This window comes from Gadus morhua, chromosome 14 (genome assembly GCF_902167405.1).
Source record: "Gadus morhua chromosome 14, gadMor3.0, whole genome shotgun sequence".
NCBI classification, from domain to species: Eukaryota; Metazoa; Chordata; class Actinopteri; order Gadiformes; family Gadidae; genus Gadus; species Gadus morhua.
Window position 1 is genome coordinate 12,583,733 of NC_044061.1, and position 23,185 is coordinate 12,606,917.

Genomic DNA, 23,185 nt, shown 5'->3' on the forward strand with positions numbered 1-23,185 from the left:
TACCCCCTCTTGTATGTCGATCCACAAAGTCAAAAACAAACACAGGCATTTGATGGAATCCTGTGGAACCGTAGGCCTACATCATAGCGACAGACAGCTGCTCTGGATTGAAAGCCAAAGCAATCTAATCAGATTTAAAGTAACAAAAAAAACGTGGCTGTCCAGATAACTTTGCTTACCCTCTGCAACACAACACCAAGAGCTTAGGCCTAACCTGCATAGTGGATATCGTAAATTAAAATGTGTGCCTCAATCGATGAGTTTGGACAATTGGAAAATATAAACATTTTATCTTTTTTAAATAAAGAAAACACTGAAGGTTCAAATATCTGTAAAATGAAATTATTAACATAGAAATGTGTGTATCTGTATGAGAGGACTACAGAGCTTACTTGGAATCTCTTATGTTACAGTTCAGGAATGCCCCTATAAATAGCCAGGCTGTTTGCTGTGTTACATGCAGGTTACTCTTAATCTCTGTTTAATATCCTCCGTTGACCCACACCTTTGCAATGCATCACCATCACAAAAAGAAAAGCTGGCAAGCATGTAGGCAGTTGTGACCTTTACTAAAAATGGCAGCAAGCCCAAGTGTAAATACCATAAATAGTCCTTTTTCCCTTCTTTTAACTCGCTTTGCTCTGCCAATCTACATGTTCATAAAAGGATTTAGGATTATCCAATTTTCACGTACGCAATTATGAAAAGGACCATTAATTCTGTGACGCACAGCCCGTCAGACGTAATATGATGATAGAAATGCATGAAGCCCTGGTTTACAAGGGTTCAATAGCTAAGCAGGTCAGCTTCCTACTACTTTCGCTGTCTCTTACTACTTTCATAATGGACAACCCAGCACAAATTTACCATCCAGCATAGAAGTTTTTAAATCCTGCATTCAAGAACATATTGTGCGTGCGTGCGTGCGTGTGTGTTACTTGCAGGTTATATCTGTCTGTGCTTTTTCATGTTTCCATCAACATAGCAGTTAAGACATGGGCCATGAAACAAAAGGGCTGTGTGAGGAAAATAGTCCATTATCTTGTTCAGGAAGACCAGAAACACTGGCATGGGATTTTTCCCCAAGACAAACCCTTTTAAACTTTGACTCCCTTTACAACATCCTGTAAGTTATTGCAGTTGACCACGATAGCTTTTACTGAATTTGTTTTTGCCGTAATTTTCCAATCTACCGGATTTAGAAACATACTTATTTGGTCTATGTGAAATGTAAATAGCTTGGTTAAAAATTTTGAAAAATGTAGTACGGTAAAAAAAATAAACCATCTCTATCATCAATCAAGAGAATGAATCCTCTAACTGTGGGTTAAAGAAGTCTTAGTTATTGAAAGGAAAGAGGGCTAGGTTCTGTGGAGTTGGGACAATAAATGTTGTAAATGGCCTGTCAATCAATGGGCAAGTGTTTATCCTCTCAAGAGATAACCAGAGCGAAGCTAAATATACCCTTGCCCCACATAAACTAATAGAGTCTCCATCATTGTCTGAAACAATTTGCCTTAAAGAACACACGTAAGGAGTGAAGATACTGAGGAAGGGGCAACAACACAAACAATCCCCATTCTACAATTGCCCAACGCTTAAAAAATACAGACAATACGCTGGCACAATTCTATGTGTTTTACACCACAAATGCTTGCTGATCCTACTTTAAGGTTCCCAATGTTCTAATCAAGAAGGCAACATTGAGCAGGGCCAAAGAGCAGGCGAGAGCAGGAGCCCCGGGGCCCTTCGTACAACAGGAAGCCTATACCTGATATGGACATGTTAGATGAGGGAGGTTTGAAGCCTTGTAAGGGAACATCTGGCATTATCATGGGATCAGAGCAGGCTACTCTCATAAACACTGGCTAACGCCTGACTCCTCACGGCCTGGCCAATACAAGCAAGCATGTGAATACGCACTTTGTCTCTCTGAGCCAAGCTGTGGGCGGGGTCAAAAGGGCAGTCAAAAGGACAGTCACGCTACCTCACTACCACAGCTACATCTCCCACGCCGCAAACTTATTACCACAACTACATCACTACCACCTCTACCTCACTACAACGGCTACATCCTTACTAAATACTACCGTTACATCACTAACAATGCAACCTGACTACCACTGCTACCTCACTACCATCGCTACTTCACTACTACCACTTCATCACTAACAGTACAATTCAGTCACACCGCAACCTCACTACCAACTCCATCCCTACATCTGTTACACCGCTGCATCACTATCACCACCACCCCTACATCTCTTACACTGCTGAATCACTATCACTACCACCCCTACATCTCTTACACTGCTGAATCACTATCACCACCACCCCTACATCTCTTACACTGCTGCATCACTATCACTACCACCCCTACATCTCTTGCACTGCTGCATCACTATCACCACCACCCCTACATCTCTTACACTGCTGCATCACTATCACTACCACCCCTACATCTCTTACACTGCTGCATCACTATCACTACCACCCCTACATCTCTAACACTGCTGCATCACTATCACCACCACCCCTACATCTCTAACACTGCTGCATCACTATCACTACCACCCCTACATCTGTTACACCGCTGCATCACTATCACTACCACCCCTACATCTCTTACACTGCTGCATCACTATCACTACCACCCCTACATCTCTTACACTGCTGCATCACTATCACTACCACCCCTACATCTCTTACACTGCTGCATCACTATCACTAACACCCCTACATCTCTTACACTGCTGCATCACTATCACTACCACCCCTACATCTCTTACACTGCTGAATCACTATCACCACCACCCCTACATCTCTTACACTGCTGCATCACTATCACTACCACCCCTACATCTCTAACACTGCTGCATCACTATCACTACCACCCCTACATCTCTAACACTGCTGCATCACTATCACTACCACCCCTACATCTGTTACACCGCTGCATCACTATCACTACCACCCCTACATCTCTTACACTGCTGCATCACTATCACTACCACCCCTACATCTCTTACACTGCTGCATCACTATCACTACCACCCCTACATCTCTTACACTGCTGCATCACTATCACTACCACCCCTACATCTCTTACACTGCTGCATCACTATCACTACCACCCCTACATCTCTTACACTGCTGAATCACTATCACCACCACCCCTACATCTCTTACACTGCTGCATCACTATCACTACCACCCCTACATCTCTTACACTGCTGCATCACTATCACCACCACCCCTACATCTCTAACACTGCTGCATCACTATCACTACCACCCCTACATCTCTAACACTGCTGCATCACTATCACCACCACACCTACATCTCTTACACTGCTGCATCACTACCACCACTACCTCTACATCTTTACCACCGCTACATCTCTAACACCACTAGATCACTATTACCACTACCACCACTTCATCTCTACCACCGCTACATCACTACCACAGCTACCTCCCCTACATATCTTACACTGCTGCATCACTATCGCCACTACCACCCCTACATCTCTAACACCGCCACATCACTACCTCCCCTACATCTCTAACCACTAAATCATCACCAAATAGGGATAGCTTAGTACCACAGCTTCCACATTTCCCCTCTAAAGTTATACTCCATCACAAATACATGTAAGGGATTTGTTTACTTCAAATACACTAAGCCATAGTTACACTTTGGAAAATAATCCATCTGGGGTGCATAAAGTTATAAGAGGTAGACCATATGACTAAAATAATAATGGTTAGTGTGTTCCTTTGAGGGATTTAGCCAATATGTTGGGTGAATTAGTGGAAGCATGCTGGATCTTGTCCCCCTATCACCTCATGGAGTAGTGGCCTCGTGGGGTGCGGTAAGGCTCGGCATTACTGCACACAGCTTCACATGCCTCATATTTCCACACTGGTATTTTTCTTAATTTAATTTCTTTATTCCCCGTTTGGTTTCATGTTTCCAATGTGTGAAAGCCAACAGTAGCCGTGTAAACTACGGTGGTGACCACCACCGTAGTTTTAGGCTCCTGCATTTGAAGGTTAGATCAACAACTTTGGAGAAAGGCTGTGGAATAATAGTAGAACATAAATAATGACGTGCGGTTTTCCGCTATGCAGAAGTTTAACGTCAATAAGCTGTGTGAAGAAATGTCTGTTTAATGCCATGAACCTTTCTCGCTTTGTATTAGAAGTCTTCCCCCTTAAAAAAAATAATCTAATCAAACATATTCAAAAGGTATAGTCTCAGAGAAGCAGTTTAAAAAAAATAAAGCAGTGCACTGCCTGCATATGTCCAGCTAGGTAATAGCAAGACAACAAACATTGCACATCACACGCACACACTGTTGTGTTGAATAGCACTAGACCTCACCTTACACCTGACAATGCCAAAGTAACTTTAAGATCCTTTATGAAGCCTGATGGAAAAGTTTGCCATTGCGTAACCTTGCAACAATATGATAGGTTACAGAAGAGGGTCCACGAGCGTCGTAGTGCAGTGATGATGTGTTTTGGTAACAACAGAGCACGGGAGTCGAGGTCCCAGGTGCTCAGCTGCAGACACATAATGAGGTGCAAGTGTCTCCATGAGGAACACGGTCTGGACACTCCACCTGGGAGGATCACTGTGAACCACGGACAACAAGCGAGAGAGAGTGGAATAATAGGAAGAAAGACTCATCACTAACGATGGGTAATAGCTAGACTACACCACAGCTTCAGAACTCAAAACCAAAGAACGAGAGAGGGACTCAGTGCTTACGCCACACGCCTTTTAAGCGTGACATGTTTTTTAAGCTTGACACGCTTAAGACACGCTTTGTAGTGGATTGATTTTTGATTGCAGCATATTGCTGAAGAATCTTTTACATTTTCTCATCGATCACACACACACACACACGTGTGTGTGTTACACAAGTGCACTGTTTTTCAACACAATTCAGTCGGCACCCAGGAATGGTGGTTCACCAAAGAGCAGGGTATCTCAAAGTCCTATCTGAGGAATGTCAGCGAACAACGAACTCTTTGGGGGAAAGGGCTGGAAGGGGGTCAGGACAGACATCTGATCAACATTAACACGGTGAAGTATAAACGCATAAAGAGGTGCCAACGTCACCCAACACAAATGCCCTGGTCGGTAAATACGGGAGCATGCGGACTGTCAGGCTGAGGCCCAGGGGCTGGTACACTGAACAGGAGGAAGTAGAACAAAGGTCCGAGCTGCATCCCGCCCAATCCTACCTCAAATGTCCAAATTAGTCCTTTTTGTGGCATGGAAATACTTTTGTTTATATGATTTGGCAGTCACACAAAAAAAACATATCCTTTTTTTAATGTTGGCAAAATATGGCTCCATTTAATATTCTGCTTCACTGTACGCGTTTACACCAAAAGCGAAGGCTCGGCAGAACCCATACAAAGTCGACTTAAAAAAACTAAACAAACTCGATATTTCAGCAAAATGTATTGACGCAGTATCAATGGCGCAAGAAAAGTTTGCGGTTCGTACAAGCAACCCTGTGCAAGCAACTTTATTCACTTTGTTTTGGATTATTATCTTTTTTTTCGCTTTTGGTCAGGAAGGTTAACCGTGATTTGTTGAAGTAGACGTTTTATCTTAAGCCTAAGTATTTTCAGACATAGTGCTGATGCACCCTCCAGATGGGTGGGCCTATGGCGGTGGAGCCGGGGCACGCAAAGTGACATTCCAACACTCTCCCTTAAATTTTTCGTCCTCTCATGTGTTGATGGACGTGGTTCTGGAAATATCCGAAATATGGGGATTTTCTAAATTCCATGTCTATGATGGCAGCCTGTAGCTGCGTCAGGGGGCTGGAGGTCTACGTGCTACAGCTAGTCCTTGGTTGACCCAGAATAGGATTTAGACAGAGGGAGAGGGAGAGAGGCTATAACACACACACACACACACACCCAGATGAGGCCAAATTTGAGTCCCCATTCAGCAGGCATTTACAATCCAGCAATAAAACAATATTTAGCAAAATGTAGACATAATCTCAGAATCTGAATTGGTTTATTATTTTAAGTATATTGGCACGTACAACGAAAGTGATATAGTGTGGTTCGGTTTGTCCATAAAAAGACATAAAGCGTGCACAGAATACATAAAGCAATCGAATAAACACCATCCAATCCCAGCTCTTTTAACTGTGGTGACGTGCGCTGTGTCCAAGCATTCACCCTGACAGCAGGTAGGGATCTGAAGGGTCGTTCATAGACATAGACACTACCGCGGACAGCCTTAGGCCCAATCCAATTTCTAGGGGTAAGGGGTAGAAATGGGATTGGGCCTTAATAACACTCAGCACCTCTCGGCCAGGCCCCAACCCAAACAGTAGACCAGAGCAGCCCACATGCAGCTCTATCAGCGCAGCACACGTGCGAGAGCTGCAGACGGGTCGGTGAGATTAGCAGCTGTACACCGCACACGCCCACTGTGTCTCAGTCACCTTAAAAGTCCTCATTGTGCCCAGACATGACATTAACTTTAACAGGGACCTCCCAGAAATATGCAGCACAAATTTCTCACACACAGAGACACACGCGCACACAGTAATGTGTAAAAGCTTAAACCCAGACACAGACAGAGACAGAGACAGAGAGAGACACACACACACACACACACACACACACACACACACACACACACACACACACACACACACACACACACACACACACACACACACACACACACACACACACACACACACACACACACAGAAAAACGAAAAACCACAAACTTCAATGTGTGACGTATTGGAACCGTATTGCTATCCTTATCTTCATTTAACTTCTGACAGAGCTTATGGTTAGTGGGTGTTATATTCACCCAGAAATCCTGCCAAGTAGGATGGTACTGTTTAGTATTGTTTAGAGCAATAGGATGATCCTGCAGTATGGTTTATATTACTGGAATGATACTGTACATTGAGTGTTGTTTAGATCAATCGGATGAAACTGTATGTATACTATTGTTAAGAGAAATGGAATCATACTGTATAAGAGAAAGGGGAAATGGGCTTTCTTGTGATGCCATGAAATAAAGCAGCGAGCTGTAGTTCTGCATGGTTGATCTGCTATATAACAGATACATTTTTCTCTTGCTGTCAATAAGGGAGAGATAAATGAAGGCTTAGAAGGAGACAGGATGTGGAGGGGGCGAGAAAGAGAGAGAGAAAAGGATCTCCAAGAATCAATTAAACTAAGAAATACGGCCGGGTAAGGAAGATATCCACAAAAAAAAATATATATACAAATAGATCACACTTTTTTTGTGGACGCTTTCTGGTATGTCAACCTGTGTACCTGTGAGGGAAAGAGAGAGAAGGCGAGAGAGATAGTGTGTGTGTCTGTGTGTGTTGTGTGTTATTGCACATGGGTGCATAGTGAGCTGATTTAAGGGTAGGAGGGGGTTGACTTTGAGAAATAAGGAGTAAAAAAGTAGAGAAACTACAAGAAAAGGAGGTGGGGATTAGCCAGTCCAAAATACAATCCGTACGATGACAATACTTTGTATAGTTCCATTATGAACACAATGTATAGGGAATCTAAAGATCACAGTTTTTCAAAGTCTGTTATTATAGGTAGAAGTATATGTTCCTCAATGAAGTGACTAATACTGCTTCATAGTTTGGCCATTTTCAGTGGGATCTGCCCTCAGCTGCTAAACACACACAAGCCCTCCTCTGTAGCTGCGGCTGACGTCAACCGTCACTTAGCAACAGCCTTTTGGTGTAAAAGCAGCAGTGCTGACACCATTTTCAAAAGACAGACACACGGAGGAAGACAGACAGAAATTCAAAGAATGGGAAAATGGAAAGAGAAGGAGGGAGGGAGTGAAGAAAGGAAATAAAAGGAAGGATATAAAAGTTTGACAACAGTGGTCATGCCTTATTATTTTCCTCTACACAGATAAATGAAGCAAGTTTATATATATTTTTTTAACAAAAAAATGAAAACTGCTGGAACATCTTGCACGTAGTACAAGATATTATTTTAACCTAGTTGAACAAAACCGTATCACCCCATGGCATCCAAGTAATATGAGTACTCGCTCTTATCGCCTCCGTCGTGGCAGACTGATAACCTCACAAGCCATCATCTGGACAAAGCTATGCACTATCTGTCCCTCCCTTCGACATTAGCCTGTTGCTGGGCTGAACAACAGTAAACACAAGGTTCAACAACCTCCACGTTGACTTCAAAGATATAGGGCTCCATGTTTCTATCGTTTTGAAAATGATGTCGTAATCCCCAAAAATTCAAAACTAATTTTCAACTAATTATTTTGTTACCCAACCAGTGGACTTTGGGCTGGAAAGAGTTTGTCATCATTTGCCTAACCTTAGCCTTTTGTTACTCACCATTTAGGAGTCAGAAGGGATTTTTTTAATGAGCGATTTGAAGGAATACAAATTAACAAAATAAAACTATGCAGTTTATTTTCAAATCAAGATATTTCAAGTGAATTTTGCTCTACCAAGCTCTGCTAAAGCTATCATAAAAACTAAAGAGCTCCAAGCTAATTGCTAGTGATCATGACGCAGACCGTTTCCAAGGTAACCCGAGTTTTGGAGTACCCGCTCCAGCATTTCCTCATCTGTTTGCACTCACACCATCAGGGCTGACAATGCAGTCACTGCATCCTGTTTCAATCTGCAGTCAGCCGAACACACGGCACCTCATACAGCTTAACCCCTTCAACTCTTCATGTCTGGCTACTGACAAGGGAAAATTAACAGCCACTCCACTAACTCAACACCTTAAACAAAGACGGAGGAGAAAACAGGCTTAAATCCGCTCAACTATGTACTGCAGCAAAACAGTCTGGGCATCTTCTTGTTTGTTTCTACGTGGAGCTCATGATAAATGGGTATACATATGTATGGATTACTGTGAGGGCAGAGTGAGAACATTTATAAGAATATTGCGTTGGTGCATTCATCAAGGTTCACATGAACCAGATTTGTTACAGCTACAAATTCATTGTTTTTGTGTTTTTTTTACAGCTGGGCCAAATTTCAAACATCTAGGAAAGCTTGGTGGGGTATAAGTTTGTGAATAAGTTACTTTTTAACCGAATATTGCCTCTGCTGAGGCAATATTCAGCCTTTCCATTTCCCGATAATGGAAACTTTAGCAATCGTATAAGTATATTGTCTTAACAATATTCCTCTAGCATCTATAAAGGTCTGCATGTACATAATTTACACAAAATTTCACCAGAGACTATAGGGCCAATTTTCTCACAGCTAAATAAGGAGGTAAGTGACTGAGAATTTACACGGCAGTAAATCATTGGTGGCTGGAACACAGAAAAATACAAACACTATGGCTACAATACAATATCCCGAGAGGCGAGAGTTCACATGTTATGCTCTGCAAGTCCCCAGCAATTAGAGTAAAAATCGAAATGATACACCTTGAATAAAGTTGAAAATTTATTATTAAAATGACAACATTTATCATAATAAATATGTATATAAATATACTGATTTATATCATTCAAATATATATATATAAGAATAGTTCAAATAAAATAAAATATTTGCATTCATTTAGTTCTAGATTTTGGCTCAAGCCACAAACAATGTTGCGTTGCGTTTCACCAAAGCACATTCTCTCTGCTGTACACCCTCTGCGTCTCTCCTTTCCCATCCCAGCTGGTGGCTGGGCTCTTTTATATTCTATTGGGCGATTAGTAAAACTTGGCTTTTTTTCCCCCTTCCCTTTTTGCAGTCGCCCGGTTGCACGTCACTGGGTTGTGACGTCAATGTTATATCATTCCACATGGCTTTACAGCAACAGAACGTGACATCTGAAAGACACACTGCTGTTTCAACGCTGGCTCACATCTAACCCCCTCCCGAGGTCCCTCCCCAGCCTTTCTCTGCAGCCCGTTGAAATGGGGACGGGGGGGGTTGTTAAGAGCATTATTTACCCCTGCCTGCATTCTAATCTCAACCACCACCCACCCACCCACCACCACCTCTAGACCCCTTCGTCACGAGTGGGAACTACAAAAAAAAAACAGGGACTCTGAGCCAGTTTCTCCTCTACTTAGCCAGGACATCCTCTTATACGGTCTCTTGTGCATTTAGGGTGTTTCATATTGTTGCATTGAAAGCCTCTGTACAACAACTTATGGACAGGAAATAGTAACCTTTCCTTTTCAATCATATTGCATTGTATATATCATTTAGTAGTAAAGTGAGTCAAACAAAAGATACAGTTCTAGATAATTTATGTATAACACTATTACATATTGATATTAATGCGATGGATGAAGCTCATAATTGCAGATTATAGGCTTCACATTATACGTCATTGTAAAAATTGTTCTCAGTAAATCCTATTTGCAAATGAGATGCACACTGGTGTCAACAGTGAATCAATCATAGGTGAGTACCACCATTATTAATAATTAGTAATTTATTTCTCACCAATTTCACTCATACCAATTCATACAGTATCCATTAGTGAACACTGTTAAATAATTTATCAATCTAAAATATAGCTGTATAGCCTAATAAGTGGTAAAGGCTACATCTGCTTTTCTTTTATTTACAAAGTCAGACACCATGGACTTGCAACCTCTGTCTATATAGTTCCCAAAGAGCTGTTGAAGATGTTGAGAATTCATTGGTTTTCAAATATAAAATGCACCAAAAATAGTATAGGTTTTAAAATGTGTATCATATGTAATAGAGATAAAACACTGCAACTCATACATGTTCACCTACTGCTTAAACATTGTGCCCATTAATGTACACATATGTACAGTGTGTGTGTGTGTGTGTGTGTGTGTGCGTGCGTGCGTGCGTGCGTGCGTGCGTGCGTGCGCGTGCGTGCGTTCCTTAAGAGTAAGGGTAAACATTGGATGCAGTGATAGTGCTTACTACTTTATAGAGTGCAACATGCCAAATGTATTAGATATCATAATATAACAAAAAAATTATTACTAATGGCGGGCATTCATTGATAATAAACGATGCCTGTGTAAGGGTACTTCTTTTATAATATTGATATTGCATATAGGCCTAAATATGGGCCTATATGTATTATTGTATTATTTCCTATGTTTCAGGAATAGCTGCACTCTCAAATTCATACTTGTGAGGATAGTATATATATATAAATTGTTACGTTTGTGTTATATATGTATATATGCAACTGCAATTACACATTTGTTACACATTGTTATATAAAAGATATATGTATGTACATATATACACATACATATACTCAGACCGAAACATAGGAAAACCTACAATGGCTTCCCTTAATGTTGCCCTATATTTTCTAACCTCACTTGATGTTGTCTTGGAACGTTTAACATTTAAACATACATGTCATTTTGGGGGATAGACTTTATAACAGTTAGTTTGTATTTGAACAAAGGGTGGAACTTAGGGTGGATGTTCAGTAAGGCACACGAAATATGTAAACAAATGTGTCGAACGAAAATACCATGACTGCAACATGCCCTGCATGTATACTCAACACCTGACTTCAATTTTAAAATAATTATTTAAATTGGCTGTCATTCAACTGACCAAGTGTGCACGTCACAGCTCAGCCATTCCCACAGTATGACAGGAGTCAGTCTGACATTTAGGACCCGATTTACCATTTGGTGACATCGCACATCGGGTAAAAAATCAGGATGGGCTGCGTTTGCAAAAATGCCTTAATCCGACTCAATTATTAATCCGGAAATAACTCAGAAAAAGAGTTGGAAGATCAAGCCAATGCATATACACCACTGGTTTTGATAACCATTACTGAAGGCTGCAAGATAAAGAATGAGCTAAAATATTAAGGAAACCATATTAAAATGGCAAAGTTAGCTGATAATTCTGAATTGAATTTACAAAGACATATTGTAAACAAGGCAGTAATCTTTTCAACATTACTTGCTTGCAGTTTCTTACTTCTCGGTTTTTTCTAATGTAAAAAACCATCAATAAGAGGCTTGACCCATGCAAAAGGTTTTATTAACCCCCTTTCATGTGAAAGGTTGTATTAAATAGACAATTTGAAAAGTGCCTGTTAGTATTTGAATAGAATAGGCACTTGGTGTGGGCTTATTCAATGGCGATACAGTAATTTAATATCTAAATATTATATGACAATGTATCAATCCAACCAAAAATGTTTTTTTGGTTGAAATTTGAAATCGACTCTGTCTAGACAGATTAATCCTAAAAACAAACAGAACAAGTAGCAAACTGGCACACCAGGCAAGGCAAATGTATTTCTACAGCCCATTTCATACCCAAAAAGGCAACTCAAGGGGCATACTCTAAATGGTGACAGGGTCAGTTAAGTCATAGTAATATGGTTTAATGTGTAAGATGTTTATACGTTACGGAAGATGTTATCAATATGTATGGATGATGTTTTGCAATAACCACTAAACTAAGTGAACAAGACTTGATACTCCCTTAGACATAAAACAAAAAATAACATTCATTGAGGTGAGGTTATTGTCAAGGTTTAAAATAACTAATGCCTACTCACAAATGTTTATATTTTTTACAATTGGGACAACTTCAGAGGCACTTCAAAGCAAAATACACAAATGTTTCCACAAAGAATAAATTGTGGTAAATTGTTGTCATCTCTTATTTTTTAAGTTTATTTTCTGTGCATGTCTTTTCTGCATGAACACGTAGTAAGCCTACTTTACAAAGAGCACCTGCAGCAGGACCTACCTGTTCTCTTGATATGCATGGCAAGGAGGGTCTGCGGGGCATCTTACAACTTCCATAATAGCTGGTTGACGTCTCTCCCAATGAAACGCAACTGGACCTCCTCCTCGGTCTGATCACTGGGACCTTTTCCTCTGCGCTGGAAATCCTATTTGGTACTTCCCTCGACGGGTAATAATGGTCAAACCCGAGTCCCAACAGTGAGCCACATATCCCAGCAAAGCAAGCAAAGAATGGCCTTAATAATGGAGGCAGGCCGGTTAAACTAGTGAACGAAACCAACCATACAACGCTTGCAAAAAACAGTATAAGAATACTGTGTTTGAGTTTCAAAGTCGGGATCAGTGTAAGTAGACCTACACATCCCAACACGAACAACAACCTGCCCACCATTTGCATCTGGTGTTGGTCCTCTCCCCATTGCAAAAACCGCAAAACCAAAAAATCTCCAAGGAAACATGATGCTGGTAGTGATAGGAGCCAACAGGTATTACTTTCTTTCTTTTTCCTTCTCAGATAAAATGTTAAAAAGAAGAATGCACAGCCTATGCTGAATAAAGGACTGATAGATTGAGAGAACCCCGACAAAAAAGTCCGCAAATCCCAAAGCGAGTCACTTTGTAAACCCCTAGAAAAAATAAAAGAAACTAGAAAAAATATAAATGCACCAACATAAAGGGCTGAAATTTTAAACAATTTTGAATTGAGAATGTCTTCGTTGCAAAACCTGCACACGTTGAACAAAAATCCCCTTTGATGGTCCTGTTTGAGAGGGGTGACGCAGCTCTTCACATAACCGTTCCTGAAGCTCTCGGAGCTGTTTACACTTCCAATGCCATCGTGGAGCCTTATTTTGCTGTGCAGAACATCTCCTTCAGCCATGTTTCTACTGTCGCCACTTGCTTCAGACCTGATCCAGACAAAAGTTTTCTTCATCCAGCAATCGTGCCGTATTAACGCTCAACTACATGACGGCAAACGCACTCCATGGTCACTCAAATGTGCCACAGCACTTAAGACCGAAGACAGAGTAGGTATGGTGTTGTTTTTACAGAAAGGGTGCTCTGTGTCGCCGCCTACATGTGACAATTGAGATTTCTGTGTCTGCAGCAATACATCTTTAGTGACTTCAGAGCATGCTTCTTCCGTAGGATTGGTCCTTTATACGTTTTTGTTAACCAAACGTTCGGATTAGTTTTAAAACATAGATTTGGTCGATGCGTTCGATAAGCAAAGGGCCGACATGTGGCTAAAATGTTACGGACATTTAATATGTCTTTAAAGAAAAATAAATGTTGGCTCGACGTTTAAACATAAAGGCAGTAGTATTGTTTTCAAATAAGTGTCAAACGTTAATTGCGACGCTGAAACAATGTATCGTTGAACGACACATTGTTTGAGGATTATTTAAGCAGATGAATTAGGCATCGTATAGCCCTACTACACATAAACATACAAGACAAGGTACCACATATATTATTCGTTTTGCGATCATAGTTTTTGTTGCATTTCAAAGTATAGCGTTGTTTTCTCATGGGTGAAAAACTATTGGGAAAAATAACATCGATGGAAAAACATTGCTCTGGAATCGGCTAGTTAGCCTTGTTGCGCAGTCCTAGGAAAATAAAACGATTATCGATCGAATTGATATCGTCCCAACATGTGCCCATAACATAAATGGACACAGACAAATATGGCGGCCCATCCCTTTGAATTGGTTTTGCTTATTGGCGCAGTGAAGCCCGAGATCCCGCGACAGATGGGCTGGCACTTTGATTTATTGGAGCTGAGATCTTGTATTTGTATTTGGATCTTGGATCCCGGGAACGCGTACGTCAGAAACGGCGACAGAAGAGATGGAAAGCCAGAAGGATCAAAACTCTTATAATCGCCTTCGCCTTTTGCTGTGAACGTGCAGGTGGTTTCCGATAGCGCGCGTAAATATATGATAGCGCATCATCTGACCTTTCTTTATAGGTCCATGCATCTGACCTCCAAGTGAAATCCCGTTTTATGTTGTGGTTTAATGGTTTGATTACAAAACGTTGTGCCAAGTAAAGACAGTGCAAAAAGAGAAAGTGTATGCAAAGGTATAGATGTGTCGTAAACAACTTCATCATTATGTAGGCCTACGTATCTATACAATTCGAATATAGCCTACCGAACCTTTTTCTACCGAAGGCAGAAAAAGCAAATGCAATATGAATGCAATAAATTGAGCAAAATGCATTTTGAGTGTGATTAGCCATCACACAGGACGTTTTAAAATCTTCCTTGCCCCGTATCTTAAGTCAGGCCCCAGACTATTTTTGCTTAGATAAGTTCCTAACTGACTGAAATGACCCAGAAGTATCTAAGCGGCAGCCATAATAAGATCTGGTCTTATTCTCTTAATGCTAGGGAAAGGTGCTTCAAAGGTTCCTTTCCTATTTAGCATAGGGAACATCCTTTACGAAAGGAAAAGGAGATTCCTTGCAGCAGGCACATTTACAGCAATAGATACATTAGGCCGTTCACCGTAAAAAATAAATAAAAGGAGTGAAAATTATGCTCGTGAAGCTCTATGTCCATACATAGAGCTTCTTCCACCTCCGCAACATTGCACGCCTTCGACCCACCCTTTCATCCTCAGCTGCCGAAACACTAATCCACTTCTTCACCACTTGCAGACTGGACTATTGCAATAGCATTCTGTATGGCCTCCCTCCACTATTCTTCAAAAATTGCCATATGTACAAAACTCTGCTGCCCGACTGCTTACTAACTCCCCCTCCAGAGAACACATTACTCTCATCCTCCGTCAACTTCATTGGCTTCCAATAAAACAACACATCAATTTCAAGATTCTCCTCACCACCTACAAAGCGCTTAACAACTTTGCACCCTCGTACATAACAGATCTCCTCCATCGCCACTCGCCACCTACGCTCAGCTGATGCCAACCTTCTCACCTCCATCACCAAGACCAAGTATCGCACCATGGGGGACAGAGCCTTCGCCATCGCCGCCCCTACCCTCTGGAACTCCCTACCTCTGGCTCATACAATTGTTTCCAACAGGGACATTTGATCATTGATCCTATGAGACCAGGGGTCTAACTACGAAGAAAGTTCCAAGTACCCAAGATATATTTTTGCTAGCTGGCTACACTAAGCCTAAAAACCGCACTGAGGGGCAACAATCGGATATATGGACAAGTCTACCAGAGCTGCATATTTTGACAAGATGAGCAAAGTAGGCTATAATATTGAACAAATATTACCAGCAAGGGCAGGAAGGAAAGCTGGAAAAAATTGCAGATTGTGTGAATGTGTGCTTATCACTGCCCCATCATCAAGTCATGAGTAGATCTTACCGTAATTACAAGTGTGTATTCCATGAAATAAATGTGTTGCTTAGATGTCTTAAAAGAAAGACAATTGTAACCTAATTATTTCACAGCGATAAACCGTCTTAGGAGCAAATAAAGAACTTGCTCAGAGAAGGCTATGTAGGTCCACTTTAGTATTTTTCAACTATTTTATCCAGCTTTCAATTTGCCTGTCAGCACAGATGGTGAGTGTCGACACTTGGCTGTCATTTATTTATCTTTATTTACTTGCCAATGGTGGTGGTCTGCACATTCAACAAATAACACCTTCAAGTGTCCTCTATTGAAAAATTAATCAATTCCTATCAATGCGATGATGTTAATATTTCAGAAAGCATTTTGCATCTCCCTCCCCCCTATAGTCTATGGCCTCCACTAGGCCAGGAGGATCACATGGCTAAGGAATTAACCTAAATTTAAACAGGGTATAGTCAAAGTTACATTTGAATCTTTCTTCAGGTGTGCTTTGCAAAGGGAGAATGCTTAAATGTCAAGGCAACTATATAATTAGTTGTATTTGTATCTGATTGGACAGACAATGTAGGTAAAAAAAGCTAATCAAAGAAGTTAATCTCGAGGGAACTAATACTATAATAATCTTTCGGTACTGTCCTTTATTTCAAAGCATGGACTGAAATTAAGGTACTCTACTTTGTTTTTTCTTAGGAACAGGAGAAAAAAATAAAACATTTAAACTATTGAAAATAGATTAAAAGAGGCTATTTTCTACTGACAGACAAATAATATATAAATCACAACAATTCTAGTAATGTATTCCAAATAATTCCCAAGTTTCTGTACCCATTGATAGAATGACAGAACTAGAGCTTTTACATCACACCGTCTCAATGACCTCCTTCAGTTTGAAAGCATAGGAGCATTGGAATGGTATTTATTGCGCTATAATAATGTTATTGTGGTAATTGATTAGTAATTAATCGTGAACATATTTTGCCATTATGAGAGGACATTGTTGTGTTTGAAACGGCCAAAATGTTTCTCATGCAAGACTAATGAAAACTAAGTTAGCCTAGGCTACAGTATATTTACGTTGATTTATTATTTACAGTACTACAACTCTCTTGACTCCTCTCAAAATGGCAGTTCAACTCCAACAAAATAACCCATTATGACTTCTGATGTAAAATACCAATTGCCATATTACCTTATTTCAAAGCTCCATTGATCAAACACCAATATATTATTAATCGAGATACATAAATCTAAATTCACAAACCTTTAGTATTTCTCAATATTATTTTGAATGACGATGAAAATAATCCTTGGACAATACTCTGTACTTTAGTTTGTACTGTTCCTTTGTTATTTGTTGTTCTTACTGTGTGGTTCAATTTTGCATTATACGAAAAAATAATTATCATTGAGTAACCCCTAGCATTTAGTATGAGAGAAAGTGTGATTGGTCCTGGAAGAATATAGGAAGACAATAAAAAGTAAATTTACAACTGCAAAAAAAAGGGATTGCTACAGCTAAGGTCGTAGATTACTGTAAAATCAACTTAATGGTTAAATAAGGTCAGAAAAAGACACAGAAAATGTTATCCCTTTTCAACCGACCTCGTCTGCAAATCACGTTGTTTCAACTTAAAAAAAACTTCACAATGTTTGCAGAGATTAGGTTTTAGAATATTTATCGATATTATACATTGCTGTATTTATCTATTTCACCTAGATTTATTTTACCAGCCATTACATACATTATTGAAATCATGTCAGTAACTAGCTTGTCTAATACAAGTGTCCCAGTATGTCTGAGAGTGTGACATGGCTTTTCATCATCAAATCATCCTAATAATTCATTATTCTCACGTCAGAATTCTTGACATTTGAACCTCAGGCATTTCCTCTTCACAAACATTTGAACCAGGCCATGACCTCAAGGGCAGGTGAACAGTGAACCTGATGCATGATTGTTAAGAAGTTGTGATTGATGCAGGAATCTCCTGATGGCAAGAAACTTGAGGATTTTCAAAAGGTTTTCTTTTGCAATTCAACAAAGATTGGATGGACTGAGCCTATCATTTTTCTTAAAGGCACATTAGTAGCAATTATGATATATAGCTCCCCCAATGACTGATATATCATACATTTGACTATTTCTCTGGTCATGATGATCAACCATTGCAAATATTTCTGAAAGCTGGTGGCAGCCATCAAAGCTCCAGTTAGTTCAGGGAACATTGTGAAAAGATGAAGTGCGCACAATTTCAACCCTATGAGGCAAACAATGACTGACATATTGCCAGTTAAAGTTATGACCTTGCAATAGCACGACATGTTGCCCAACAGACATATTTTTCAGCAAATATAACCTGAACGCTTAATAAATTGAATAGAACCACACATGGTTAAGGAAGATTTTCTGGTCAATGTATTAAGCCCAAATTTTATACAAAATATTAAAGAAATTGATCATTTACATGTAAGTACAAGAAACTGAATTTCAGCCAAAGCCTAAAAATCTATTGGTCATTTTACAAAAAATAGATGACCAAAAATGAAAAGTGAACAGACAGGCAAACAACAAAAGGCATGTAGGGCTTTTGAGTGTGTTGGTTTTAAAATAGTTCATTTTGTCAATCTCACCATCAGTCCCTGCTTGATAATTCCAGAAGCCCCTGGGCTTGATGCAGAAACTAAGTCTTGTCCGGGGATGGAAAGTTCTGGGGGGTGAGGGGGAAGGTATAGCTTTCAATAATAATATCACTAAAACGTTGAGGGACAACAAGTAACAGGTGCCCACATGTGACAACTGTAAATTTCTCAAAACAGACCATAACTACATTCTAAAGTTGTACTTTTAACCTTTTAAGCTCCAGCCTATTTTTAATTGTCTAATTTGTCTAATTAATATGCTTGCTGTTTGAGTTGTTTGGTGGGTGTAAAATTGACTTACATGTGCTTGTAGCGGGGTTTCTCATGTTTAATTTGATATGACCATTTCTACATAATAAGGGCAGTGTTTGCCTTTTGCTGCTAGAGTGATCACGGGAACCTCGAGTTTAAGAGGTTAAGGCCCAATTAAATCTTCTAATTTCAATGCAATGCATTTTAAATGTAATTTTCTTACTGTATTCTACATGGTCAGAGAATGCCCGGCGATTTATATATAAAAAAATAATGCTCACACGGTAAAAACGTATGATCGCAAAACACACATTAAAAACCAACTGTTATGTGGCCAAGATGTTTGGCTCAATGAATCTTTTTGAAAAATATGAACTTAAGAATTATTCAAGTATCAATCTATTCATTGTCAGATCTTTAGATACTGATGTTAAACTCTAAGAGTCATAAATCACTGTGACAATATCAAATACACATACAATGCCTATTCTGAAGCTCACAGAAAAACATGAATGTACAAGAGAAATTAGTGATCAATTTTAAGTATGCATGAGACATACACGTGCAGAAACATTATCTGGGCCACAACAACTGCAATAAAAATAATAATATACAATTTCAGTATTGAATAACAGCTTAATCCTTAGGCTGTTGGGTGCCCTAGTACTACAGGATCGCTGTACATACATATACATTGAGGGGCTTTAAAAAACTATCAGTTAGTGCAAGCTGCACCAGAGAGCTAATGCAAGCTTACCACTCTAGCGGTATCGGTCCCTTGGATCCCTATGCCTGTCTCGTTCACGTGTGTCCCGTTCACGAGTGTCCCGTTCACGAGGGTCCCGCTCCCGAGGGTCCCGCTCACGGGGGTCACGGGGGTCCCGCTCACGAGGGTCTCGGGGGTCGCGCTCACGAGGGTCCCGCTCACGAGGGTCCCGGGGGTCCCGCTCACGAGGGTCCCGCTCACGAGTGTCCCGCTCATGAGTGTTCCTATCACGCGTGTCTCGTTCACGCGTGTTCCGCTCACGCGTGTCTCGCTCACGTGTTTCTCGCTCACGAGTGTCTCGCTCACGCGTGTCCCGCTCATGATTCCGGTCCCTCCCCCCACTCCAGGAACGTTCTTTGTACCTGCGGGACTTTCCATGAGAGTCCTCTCTTTCACGGTCTCTGTTACGATCTCGCTCTTTGACACGATCCCTCTCCCGGTCTCTCCTGAGGAGAATCATACAATTGAATGTTGACTACAGGTTAAAGGTTGGGTGAAATAAGCTTTAAGACTTAATTACATTAGTAGCGTTCAAACCTTGAGTCATAGTTGCCCCGGATGGATACTAAACAGTCTTTGAGTGATGTGACCAGGGCCTGGCAGCAATCATCTTCATATACTCTGGATTGTTTAATGACTGCAATAGCAGTCAAAAGAGTCTCGGTTGCCATGTGCATGTCGCCTGTGAGAAGGGCAGACAGTTTGTGTAAATTAGTTAATGTCTTTTACAACTGTTTGTAAGTAAATTGATCATGTCTACTTTGTGATATCAATGTGTTCTGTATTGAGTTCACCGTTTGAGATATACATTTACCTGTTGTGGCATCTGAAACAGCCTTGCTGATGGCTGTACTGGTTATGGTCCTGTTTCTGTTCATTAGCTCTTCAAAATCATCATCAGATTTTTGAGTAGAGTTCCTGAAATCAAGTAAGAATCAGCCTAGTTACGCATTTATATACAACATGCGGGTTTGTGGATGGCTGCAAAACTATAACATTTATTTTTGTACACCAGAAAATTATCTTACTTTTTGGGCTGGTAAGCACCACTGTTGTGTGTGGTGTGTGGTGGCAAGAAGGCTGGATTTATATGAAGACTTGGGGGTGGCTGACCATAATGAAAAGGTGGTGGGGGGAAAGGAGGGACCATAGGTTGGGGAATATTTAAAGGAATGTGCATGGGTTGAGGTGGTGGATGATTGAGGAATGGGTTTGAAGGAGGGTAGTTTGGAGGGGGTATAAGGGGATAAATCAATGGCATTGGGGGAGGGTTGAGGTTTACAGAGTTGGGCGGTGGCGAGTCCAATTCTTTGGGATCCTTAACACGCATCGGCATACCTATAGAGGACACAGAACAATAATTATAAAGACATCCTGAATAACAAACAAATGATATTATAGTTTTACATTATATATAATTATTATATATTTGTAATGTGATGTAAAATCCTTACGCTTGTTTGCCAGCGTTTCAAAAAAGGCAAGGTTTTGGTATGTTGCTGAGCGACAGCTCAGATTCTCCCCACTTATTTTACATTGTGGTACTTTATCCAGTAACGTCCTCAATGATCCCTCCGAGGCCACCACCACTTCGGCATACCTGTATACAGAGTAAAATCTATAAAGTATGTGCTTCAGACCTTCAAAAATCCAGATCGATCAAAGATTTGCAACAACACTACATGGTTTTGGAACATTGGGTAGAAAATAACAGCAGTATGAACTGGTTAGTCTCAGAGCATCTGAAGCAATTGCATGGGGGATTTGGCGCAAATCGTAGAGGGTGGATTCTATCTCTCTTACAAATGGCGAAAGCACCTCAAATCTTACCCTCTTGACTGTCCGTTGATTTTGTTCTCTGCAAATTTTATCTCTATTATGTCCATCACTCCCAAAGATTGTGCCATGTGCATAAGATCTTTGTCAGATATCCACTGGAAGAAGCAGAATATAAGAATTAACATGACTTTGCACTGTGTTTTGCACGTGTCCACCTTACAAACATAATCCTGAACCGTATGCATCATTGTGTATGCAACAAAAAACTTATGTCACTCACCCAGGAGAAATTTCCAACATACAAGGAATGTTTACTTGTGGATTGTTCTCCTCGGTCTATTGATGGTAGTTTTCTCCCCACTTCATGTGGGGTATTTATAGCTGGACGTTTTTGCATTTGATTAGGCACCACCGACTTGTCTTGATTGACTAAACCAGTCAGAACAGCGTCATAAAGTTCACTTGCCTCTGTTGTTTTGTCAAAGTCGTTCCCCTAGAATGAAGAAAGTATCAACAGTTATCCAGTGGTGATGCTCAAATCGGAGAACGGGAATCTAGGGTCGGATGCGTTTACATGCATTTCATTATAGTACAGTATGTAAAACATATGACCATGTTATACACACACTATTTATTCAAAAGAATCAATCTATTTTATACAATACATACTCATACTATGGATTACTCTTTGCCACAATGTCAACATGTCTGTAAACTAACCTCGAAATGTTCGTTCATGTCATCGTAGAGATTTAGGAGCTCGTTCCGAGATGTATCGTTCGCAGGTTCTGCGGAAGCCATCGTGTAGGCCTAAATTCATCAATGTAATATAAGCCTGCAGCCAGTTATTTGTATGCGTTCCTTTTTAACTTTGTTCGAATATGCAATTTGTAGAATTATATTTGATTACAATATTTGTTGAGTCAGTATTACAACAATATGATGCCTCGTCTAAAACTCGACTATAACATGCTAATCGACCAGAGGGATGGAAAGTCGATTACGGAATATTACAACAATGCAAACTCACATTCAGAACCTACATCTAATTAACATCCAGGATATAGGATTGCGCACGTGTTTTGCGACCTATGAACATTAAGAGACGAAAAACACAGCATACAAGACATAACGCGAATTTGCCTGTTTACTGATGGCTCCTAAAACAGTGCATTTATCAAATTGCGCCGGACTGAAACACACTTCCCATACATCATGGTTCCGTTTGTCTGCATATCTTACTCCTTAAAATCAAATCAAAACTATGCAGGGTAAATAACTTACAAAACCTAGCTAATCGAAACCAAAATCATAAATGCCATAACTCAGTCAATTGATACGTATTTCATTTTTACGACTAATTTATCGCGTATATGCGTTTTATTAAAACGCGGGAAATCACTCTAAAATAGACGAGTCTTCCTGTTGTGTTTAACCTCTAACGTCACGAACGCGCCGGAAAACAGAGTCAGTAGAAAGCCCAGTGACAATTTTTAAATATATATATATATATATATATATATATATATATATATATATATATATATATATATATATATATATATATATATATATATATATATATATATATATATATATATATATAGTTAGGGCCTTTCTTCGACCACCACACACATATACTTTTTTACTA

The 23,185-nt window shown here is 40.1% G+C and overlaps 2 protein-coding genes and 1 long non-coding RNA gene across 7 annotated transcripts in view; 1 reads left to right on the forward strand and 2 right to left on the reverse strand.

Moving 5' to 3' along the window:
• The window catches only part of pde3b (phosphodiesterase 3B), a 35,569-nt gene extending 21,617 nt beyond the window's left edge, over positions 1–13,952 (reverse strand). The window contains exon 1 of the mRNA XM_030377506.1: positions 12,755–13,952. Within this exon, the coding sequence (XP_030233366.1) occupies positions 12,755–13,687 (933 nt within the window). The 5' untranslated portion in view covers positions 13,688–13,952. The remainder of the gene's footprint in view (positions 1–12,754) is intronic.
• On the forward strand, positions 13,555–16,232 carry LOC115558960 (uncharacterized). The gene is made up of 2 exons (XR_003979391.1): positions 13,555–13,785; positions 15,650–16,232. It is a non-coding gene; the product is annotated as an uncharacterized LOC115558960 (long non-coding RNA).
• A 1,524-nt stretch (positions 16,233–17,756) lies between these two features.
• LOC115558956 (cleavage and polyadenylation specificity factor subunit 7) lies at positions 17,757–22,928 on the reverse strand. 5 transcript variants are annotated; one of them, XM_030377515.1, is made up of 9 exons: positions 22,578–22,928; positions 22,255–22,344; positions 21,815–22,027; positions 21,586–21,689; positions 21,210–21,355; positions 20,784–21,093; positions 20,570–20,673; positions 20,293–20,437; positions 17,757–20,201 (listed from the first exon to the last, which is right to left on the reverse strand). In XM_030377515.1, the coding sequence occupies exons 2-9, from the start codon at positions 22,333–22,335 to the stop codon at positions 19,751–19,753; spliced, it is 1,554 nt and encodes a 517-aa protein (XP_030233375.1). In that variant the 5' UTR covers positions 22,336–22,344; positions 22,578–22,928; the 3' UTR covers positions 17,757–19,750. The 5 variants fall into 5 exon arrangements, with proteins under 5 accessions (XP_030233375.1, XP_030233374.1, XP_030233376.1 ...); XM_030377514.1 differs by having other exon boundaries at positions 22,255–22,369; positions 22,565–22,928; XM_030377516.1 differs by having other exon boundaries at positions 22,255–22,322; positions 22,565–22,927.
• Positions 22,929–23,185: the final 257 nt, after the last annotated feature.

Bases quoted from the DNA above. Each gene is read 5' to 3' on its own strand.
- LOC115558956 (XM_030377515.1), bottom strand. From the start codon at position 22,335: ATGGCTTCCGCAGAACCTGCGAACGATACATCTCGGAACGAGCTCCTA. The intron at 22,028-22,254 runs GTTAGTTTACAG...TCTTCATTCTAG, and splicing joins ACATGAACGAACATTTCGAG to GGGAACGACTTTGACAAAAC. The intron at 21,356-21,585 runs GTAAGATTTGAG...CTCTGTATACAG, and splicing joins ATCAACGGACAGTCAAGAGG to GTATGCCGAAGTGGTGGTGG.